Source organism: Heterodontus francisci, chromosome 8, assembly GCF_036365525.1.
Source record: "Heterodontus francisci isolate sHetFra1 chromosome 8, sHetFra1.hap1, whole genome shotgun sequence".
NCBI classification, from domain to species: domain Eukaryota; kingdom Metazoa; phylum Chordata; class Chondrichthyes; order Heterodontiformes; family Heterodontidae; genus Heterodontus; species Heterodontus francisci.
In genome coordinates this window covers 100,185,866-100,194,862 of record NC_090378.1, presented here as the reverse complement: position 1 = coordinate 100,194,862, position 8,997 = coordinate 100,185,866, and the positions used below count along the sequence as shown (strand labels likewise).

General features: G+C 41.1%; 1 protein-coding gene across 2 annotated transcripts in view; it reads right to left on the bottom strand.

Annotated features, from left to right (window-relative positions):
- Positions 1 to 304: 304 nt before the first annotated feature.
- Positions 305 to 8,997, bottom strand: part of acbd6 (acyl-CoA binding domain containing 6) — a 261,449-nt gene continuing 252,756 nt past the window's right edge. The window contains exon 8 of one of the 2 annotated variants that reach the window (XM_068037833.1): positions 305 to 574. In XM_068037833.1, the coding sequence (XP_067893934.1) occupies positions 420 to 574 (155 nt within the window). In that variant the 3' untranslated portion in view covers positions 305 to 419. The remainder of the gene's footprint in view (positions 575 to 8,997) is intronic. The other variant, XM_068037835.1, reaches the window with a different exon arrangement.

Sequence of the window (8,997 nt, the reverse complement as noted above, 5' to 3'; positions counted from 1 at the left end):
AACAGACATGACCTCAAAGAACATGGGAAGCCAGACTACCTTTATAATAGTTTTGTGTTCCATATAGGTAGGAGATCTTTCTATGGCAGAGGAGGCGGCCATTTGGCCCACTGAATCCATGTCAGCATAATATCCAAAGTCTGATCCTCAAGGTGCTGGATAGAAGCAAGTATCTCATTTTTAAGTCAAATTAAAAATTGTTCTAAACTATTTCCAAACTACTGATTAAAACCCCCTGCTTTTAGTCTTTCCATGTAAAGTGAAAGCTATTTTGACAAAAAATCTTTACTGGAACAAAGTAGAAAACATTTAATCGTTTAATTATTGCATATCGTAATGTAACAATCACTGTGAAATATTATTTCAATACATATTTGTTTTTGTAGTTTTCCATTTAGAGTCATGCACCAAGCCTGGGTTTAGCCTTTTGATGCAGCATACTGTCGCAGCATCTGTGAGATGTCCTTGGAGTCAGTCACCTCTTCTGGTAGGCACCCTTCCCCATCCTGGATGGTGGGATCAGCACCAGAATTCAACAACAACTCCACAATATCAGCAAATTCACAGGCAGATGCTGAAAGCAGGCAAAGAAAAAGGTGTCAATGAATGCACATTACATTTCTGTGACATAAGCAAACACTATACTGCATGGTTAATGCGAAGGAACCTCAAGCTGTTCTGCCTGTTGTTTTAAAAAGGATCATGTCCCTTCTTAATGAAAAGAACTGACAGAAAAGAGGAACTGTGTGTTGGAACCAGAACAGGTGCAAAATAACAAAGTAGCAAAGCTAAACATGCCACTAAATTTAACAAATTATTTTTTCATCCTCAGTCATCAGGTTGCAGTGTCCATTCAGCATCTCCCCATGACCAAGAATGGAAACTCACTATGGGCATTTATAGGTGTGAACATGTGGCCCACAACTCTCAACTATAGTGCTTTACAGCTAGCAGAGGCTAATCTATGTTACCAATCCCAGCAGATACCTTTTTAACTTCATGCTACATTCAAATAGATGTTGGAGCAAGGTTCATGTCTGTGACAGCTGCACTGAACAAATACAAGCTGCTTAACTGCATGTCACACTTGTAGTCCTGTTTAATTTATAACTATAATTGGGGAAGATCAAAGACTAAAACCAACTATGATCTTTTGCTTTATTCTGCATGGAATTTTCAGAGGAGCACAGAGGGACTAAAAATCCAATTAGGCTATTGCCAGATATCAATTACATATCTAGATATGATCTGCACTTTCCTGAATATACTTTTACTAAGACTCTCCATTAATGGACATGATTCTTTATGACAATCCATCATTTTTTTTTAAGAAGAATGTGCAAATTTCAAATGTCTTACAATAATGAAAGGCATCCCTAATTACCAAGACAGGGCAGTTGAAATAGATCAAAATTACCAATGTCATATGGGTGGGGTGGTGCGAAATTGCATATTGTCAGAAATAAAATAGTCTTTATAGCATGATTATGGGAGACAGAAAGGGAAGAAAAGGTAGGAGGGGGAAAGTGTAACTTGCATCTTTGATCAAATGATGGAGCTGCATTATTAGCACGATTATCTTCAAATTCAATAATTACTTCATTTTAATCATGGATACTAATTCAGATCCAAGCAGTAACTCGTCCCTACTAGTTCTCTTGATGTCATCAATATTCACTGCTTAATCATATATAGTCATTTCTAAATGTAGGAAGCTTAGCCATCTGTCCTGGGGACAAACATTAGTTTATCACAGTTGAGTTGAAGAAGAATGTACTCTACAGGATTATTAGCTTTTGGTTTGATTCAATTTAAAACATTACAGATTTTATATGTTCTTTATCTTATTTAGAGCCAACACCATATACTCAGGCCTGATGAATATAATATCGAATGGTGTTAAATATCCTGTTCAGCACATCATGCTATAAAATACCTACCTGTTCCTGAAACAGTCCGAAAGTATCTTGTATTCTGCACACAATATACATTGCATAACTACTGGCCAGCAACTGTCAAAAAAAGTGTACACTTCACTTACAGCAGCATTACTTCTGGTCTAAAGTCACGTTCATTAAATCTGCTAATGACAAATAGAAATTTTAAAATGTCCTGCATTCTATAACTTATCAAGAATATTAGATACCTGTAAGTGATTAAAAAAACCCAAGTTGGTCATAAAACACCAAGTAGTTTTCCGCTGTTCATCTATTAATGAAAGCAGTGCATAAGGAAGCAGTCATATTTCTTGTCTTTTCTACCATCTTCAATCTTTTTCTATTCTTTCATGGGGTATGGGCGTCGCTGGCTGGCCAGCATTTATTACCCATCCCTAATTGCCCTTGAGAAGGTGGTGGTGAGCCACCTTCTCGAACTGCTGCAGTCCATGTGGCGTAGGTACACCCACAGTGCTGTTAGGACGGGAGTTCCAGGATTTCGAACCAGCAACAGTGAAGGAACGGCGATATAGTTTCAAGTCAGGATGGTGTGTGGCTTGGAGGGGAATATGCAGGTGGTGGTGTTCCCATACATCTACTACCCTTGTCCTTCTAGGTGGCAGAGATCGCAGGTTTGGAAGGTGTTGTTGAAGGAGCCTTGTTAAGTTGCTGCAGTGCATCTTGTAGATGGTACACACTGCTGCCACTATGCGTCTGGGGTGTAGGGAGTGAATGTTGAAGGTTGTGGGTGGGGTGCCAATCAAGCGGGCAGCTTTGTCCTGGATGGTGTTGAGGTTCTTGAGTGTTGTTGGAGCTGTACTCATCCAGGCAAGTGGAGAGTATTCCATCACACTCCTGACTTGTGCTTTGTAGATGATGGACAGGCATTGAGAAGTCAGGAGGTGAGTTATGTGCTGCAGAATTCCCAGCCTCTGACCTGATCTCGTAGCCACAGTACTTATAAGGCTGGTCCAGTTCAGTTTCTGGTCAATGGTAACCACCAAGATGTTGATAGTGGTGGACTGAATGCCAAGGGGAGATGGTTAGATTCTCTCTTGTTGGAGATGGTCATTGCCTGGCACTTGTATGGCGCAAATTTAACTTGACACTTATCAGCCCAAGCCTGAACGTTATCCAAGTCTTACTACACATGGACACAGACTGCTTCAGTATCGGAAGAGTCACGAATGGTGAATATTGTGCAATTATCAGTGAACATCCCCACTCCTGACATTACGATGGAGGGAAGGTCATTGATGAAGCAGCTGAAGATGGTTGGTCCTTGGATACTAACCTGAGGAACTCCTGCAGCAATGTCCTGGGACTGAGATGATTGACCTCCAACAACCACAACAATCTTCCTTTGTGCTAGGTATGACTCCAACCAGTGGAGAGTTTTCCATTTGATTCCCATTGACTCCAGTTTGGCTAGGGCTCCTTGGTCAAACGCTGCCTTAATGTCAAGGGCAGTCACTCTCACCTCACCTTTTGAGTTCAGCTCTTTTGTCCATGTTTGGACCAAGGATTTAATGCGGTCAGGAGCTGAGTGGCCCTGGCGGAACCCAAACTCAGCTTCAGTGAGCAGGTTATTTCTGAGTAAGTGCCAGTTGACGACGTCTTCCATCACTTTGCTGATGATTGAGAGTAGACTGATGGGGCGGTAATTGACAGGATTGGATTTGACCTGCTTTTTGTGTACAGGACATATCTGGGCAATTTTCCACACTGTCAGGTAGGTGCCAGAGTTGTAGTTGTACTGGAACAGCTTGGCTAGGTGCGCGGCCAGTTCTGGAGCACAAGTGTTTAGTACTATTGCCAGAACCCATAGCCTTTGCAGTATCCATCCAGTGCCTTCCGCCATTTCTTGATATCACTTGGAGTGAACTGAATTGGCTGAAGACTGGCATCTGTGATGCTAGGAATTTCAGGAGGAGGCCGAGATGGATCATCCACTCTGGCTGAAGATGGATGCAGATGCTTCAGCCTTGTCCTTTGCACTGATGTGCTGGGCTCCCCCATCCTTAAAGATGGGACATTTCTGGAGACTCCTCCTCCTGTTAGTTGTTTAATTGTCCACCACCATTCACGATTGGATGTGCCAGGACTGCAGAGCTTAGATCTGATCCGGTTGGTTGTGGGATCGCTTAGCTCTGTCTATCGCATGCTGCTTACGCTGTTTGGCATGCTTGTAGTCCTATGTTGCAGCTTCACCAGGTTGACATCTCATTTTTAAATATCCCTGGTGCTGCTTGGCATGCCCTCCTGCACTCTTCATTGAAACAGGGTTGATCCCCTGGCTTGATGGCAATGGTAGAGTGGGGGATATGCTGGTCCATGAGGTTAGAGATTGTGTTTGAATACAATTCTGCTGCTGCTGATGGCCCACAACGCCTCATGGGTGGCCAGTTTTGCATTGCTAGATCTGTTTGAAATCTATCCATTTAGCACAGTGGTAGTGCCACACAACACAATGGAGGGTATCGTCAATGTGAAGACGGCACTTGGTCTCCAAATCTATAATATAATCTTCTGAATGTATGTTTACAGTAACAGTTGAGTCCCAACACTCTACAACCTTCACTAGCCCCAATGTCTAGGTAAACCTTTGGTAACATGCACAAGATAATGTGCATAAACCTTAGTCAATTACTTTAGCTACTGGAACGATCCTATCCTCTATGAAGATTTCTCCAATTTATAAAATGTATCACAACAAAATTAATTGAAATGACAAAATGGAAGCAGATATTCAGCCCAACCAGTTAGTGTTGGTGTTTATCTTCCACACAAGCAATAGTCCTAAGCCCAGCTTGTTCCCATATCCCCTCGTTCCCCTTTCCTACAACCTATTAAATGTTGACACAGTCTCTGCTTCAATCACCATTCCAGCAGTACATTTCATAGCCACACAGCAGGTTTTTTTCCTGCTCTGTCCTAAATCTTTTACATTAATTACACATCTATGTCCCACATTCTAGACCAATCGACTACTGGAAAGTCTATTTCAGTTTACTCTGTCCTATCCCTTCATAGTTTTAAACACTTCCATCAAATGACCCATAATGTCCTCCGCTGTAACATAAGTAATTCCGAAATCAGGCTTTTAGATTTTTTTTACCAGCAAGAATAATTTATTTAATGACTAATACGCACAATTATTTACAGTAGAAATTACACTAGCTAGCTTTTGAATTATTTTATGCTCACAGTGATTCTTTTCTTCTATTTCTCACTACTTTGTGAGCTACACTGGTCAGACCCAACTCATGAACAATTTAACTTACGTAAATATCCCTGAATCAGGAGGCAGGGATCCTGGACTTAAATAACTGACAACTCAATAAAACATGGAGCAGTCAGTCAATCAGTTTGATGTGATTCCTCACTAAAGCCTGTAAACTATCTATAATCTCCTCAAGCCCTACAACCCTTTGAGATCTCTTTGTTCCTCCAATTCTGGACTCTTCAGCATCCCCGATTTTCTTCGTTCCACTATTGCTGATCGTGGCTTCATTTGTCTAAGCCTTACGCTCTGAAATTCGCTCCCTAAACCTCTCTGCCCCTCTGTCCTCCTTTATGACTCTATTTAAGACCTACCTCTTTGACCAACTGTCGCAATATGCCTTTATGTGGCTCGGTGTCAAATCTTGTTTGATAATGCTCTTGTGAAGCACCTTGAGATGCTTTACTATGTTAAAGGGGCCATGTAAATTTAAGTAATTGTTGTCACAGACAACCAAATAAACCATGCAACATTTGTATTAATTCAAGCTAGGGATGTGGAAATTACCTGCAGCTGGCTTTTAAAATCCTTATGTATTGTAACTGGATTTAAAGGAATAAAGCAAGAGATACTTACTTTTTCTTAGTAACAACACAATTCTTTTGAGAGATAAAAACACAACTGTTCAGATGGATTGTCTTTGTCGCTGACAGTGACACTTAGAAAGGATTATAATCACCATTCGAACTCTATACTCGAGTACATTTTTAAACAACTCCTCAGCATCTTACAACATTTTAATTTCATTTGGACTTTGGGGAGGGCTAATTTGTATTTTTCTATTGGGAAAGATTGCTCGATCAGACACCAGTTGTCAGTGCACTCCATCATCCAAGGTACATAATAATGATGAACCATTTTGATATCCACCAAAGCAAAGTTATGCAGAAATAATTTGCAGACGATTATTACCAAGAAAGTCTAAATCAAGCATATATTAGATCCTACACACCAGGAACTGTATTATCTTTTTACACACACAGACACACACGGGATCTAGAAAATAACAAAAACAAAAACTACAGTCAGCTATTTATTCTTTCAAATGCTGTATAGAATGTTTCTTCAATGAACACAATATAGATTGCTGGTTTAAAAACTGTGAATTCAACCTTTCTTTTTCCTTTTTCAATTTCAACTGGATGGGTTCCACCACAGACTTAGCGAGGTTGCATATCAACATCCATGATAATGTTATGTAATGCAAAACATTTTATGGGGAGGGACTTAACAATTTACATTTTTTTTTAGGGCTTTACCAGATATTCCCCTTGTGAAAAGAGCACTTCCTATAAAATACACTGTGACTTTATATCCACAATAAATAGTAATGTAAATGCCCAGAGATGGAACAAAACCAGTTGTTTAATTACCCCACTGAATTGGCATCAGCCCTCGTGTGATCCCAGTCTTCATTTTGTGGAAAAACAAACTTAATCAGATTGTGCGACCTGAGCTACAAGTCATGTCTATTGACGTAAAAAGTAAACAATAGCAAAGTCAGTATATTAGCATATTTTACTTGATTACAGAATATTTAATTTACACCTCCTAAAGTATTTAAAAAGAAAAGATACAACACTTCGCTAACTCTCTTAATAACATTAAACCTGGATCAGAGTCTGTAACATAAAAGTTACATGTCTACCTATCACAAATGCTCCAGGCTGTCTTGATGGCAAGGGAACTGAAAAGCTGAAAGCACAATGCATGCGATATATCTTTCATACCCCATGCAGTTCAAAACTGGGATACATGGACTCAAAAGGTGTCTTCCATTGTTGAACAAAGTAAATTCCCTGAGCACCCAGATGACAGATCCAACCATTCATGCGATCAAGGCCTTTAACATAAATTGATCGTTCTGAACACGAAATAGGAGCAGAAGTAGACCATATGGCCCATCGAGCCTGCTCCGCCATTCAATACAATCATGGCTGATCTTGAGCTTCAATTCCACTTTCCTGCCCACTCCCCGGATCCCTTGATTCCCTGCGAGACCAGCCTTCAATTTATTCAATGATGGAACATCCACAACCCTCTGGGGTAGAGAATTCCAAAGATTCACAACCCTTTGAGTGTAGTAATTTCTCCTCATCTCAGTCCTGAACGATTGGCCCCTTATCCTGAGACTCTGCCCCATGTTCTAGACTCCCCGACCAGTCAAAACAATCTCTCAACTTCTACCCTATCAAGCCCTTTCAGAATCTTGCATGTCTCAATCAGATTCCTCTCATTCTTCTAAACTCCGGAGAATATATGCCCAATTTACTCAGCCTCTCATCATAGGACAACCCCCTCATCCCAGGGACCAATTTAGTAAATCTTCGCTGCACCGTCTCCAGTGCAAGTATATCCTTTCTTAAATGTGGAGACTAAAACTGCACACAGCATTCCAGGTGCGGTCTCACCAAAGCCCTGTACAATTTTAGTAAGACTTTTTTATTCCTGTACTCCAATCCCCTTGCAATAAAGGTCAACATGCCATTTGCTTTCCTAATAGCCTGCTGTACCTGCATGTTAACATTGTGCATTCCTTGCACGAGTACCCCACGAGAAAGCAAGTCCGATGAAGGGTCACTGACCCGAAACGTTAACTCTGCTTCTCTTTCCACAGATGCTGCCAGACCTGCTGAGTGGTTCCAGCATTTCTTGTTTATATTACTGGTTTCTACTTGTTTTGCAATTAAGATATATTTGCATATGAATAACGCAATGCCTCTGATTGAGTATGCAAGGGCTCATCATCAGGGGAGTACAGGTCTGTTGTGCTCAACCATATGTTGCAGTAACTAGAAGGTAAAGTGACCAGCCACCTCTCAAATGGGTAATAAAAATATACAGATTTTATGCTGGTTCTGCCACTGGTTACATTGCTCCTCTCCCCTCCTGAAGGTGCTGACTCAACAGCTGCTGATTGTGATCTGGTATAATGCATCAGGAGGCCTGACATCCAAAATTGACACTGGGATCACAGGTAACTTCTACCTTGCCCTCATCCAATGTTCACACAGGCCGATAGTAGCTTTGAGGGGGTACAAAAATAGGTATTGTATAATGTAAAATAAAAACCTGGGAGTAACCAAAGGGCTAAACTTCAATCAGTATCACTCTGCCTCAGTTTTACCTCTAAGTTAGACTGTTGTGGGTGACATCCTAAGACCTGGAGGAAGTAAACTAGACCGATAATGTTCAGAACTGAGGGAACTCTGTGCCATGAGGCAAAGGTCTCATTCATCTGTTCCAGTTGTTTAAGTGGAGATAAAAGCCGCCATTTTATTAATAAAAAGGATTTTCTGACTGAATATTCAGCTGTGGTTCATTGGGTAGCACTTTCGCCTCTAAGTCACTAGGTTCCGGGTTCAAATCCCACTCCAGGGCTTGACACAAGTATCAGGGCTGGTACTCCCTCAGTACTGCACTGTCGGAGGTACCATCTTTTGGATGAGATGTTGAGCCGAGACCCCATCTGCCCCCATGGATGGACGAAAAAGATCCCATGGCACTATTTTGTAGAAGAGCAGGGGAGTTATCCCTGGTGTCCTGGCCAATATCTATCCCTCAATCAACATCACACACACAGATTATCTGGCCATTATCATATTGCTGTTTGTGGGAGCTTGCTGTGCGCAACCTCCCGCGTTTCCTACAACAGTGACTACACTTCAAAAGTACTTCATTGGATGTAAAGCACTTTGAGATGTCCACTGGTCATGAAAAGCACTATATAAATGCATGTCTTTCTTTTTCTCACTTTTACCTCAACCAAGAGATGCA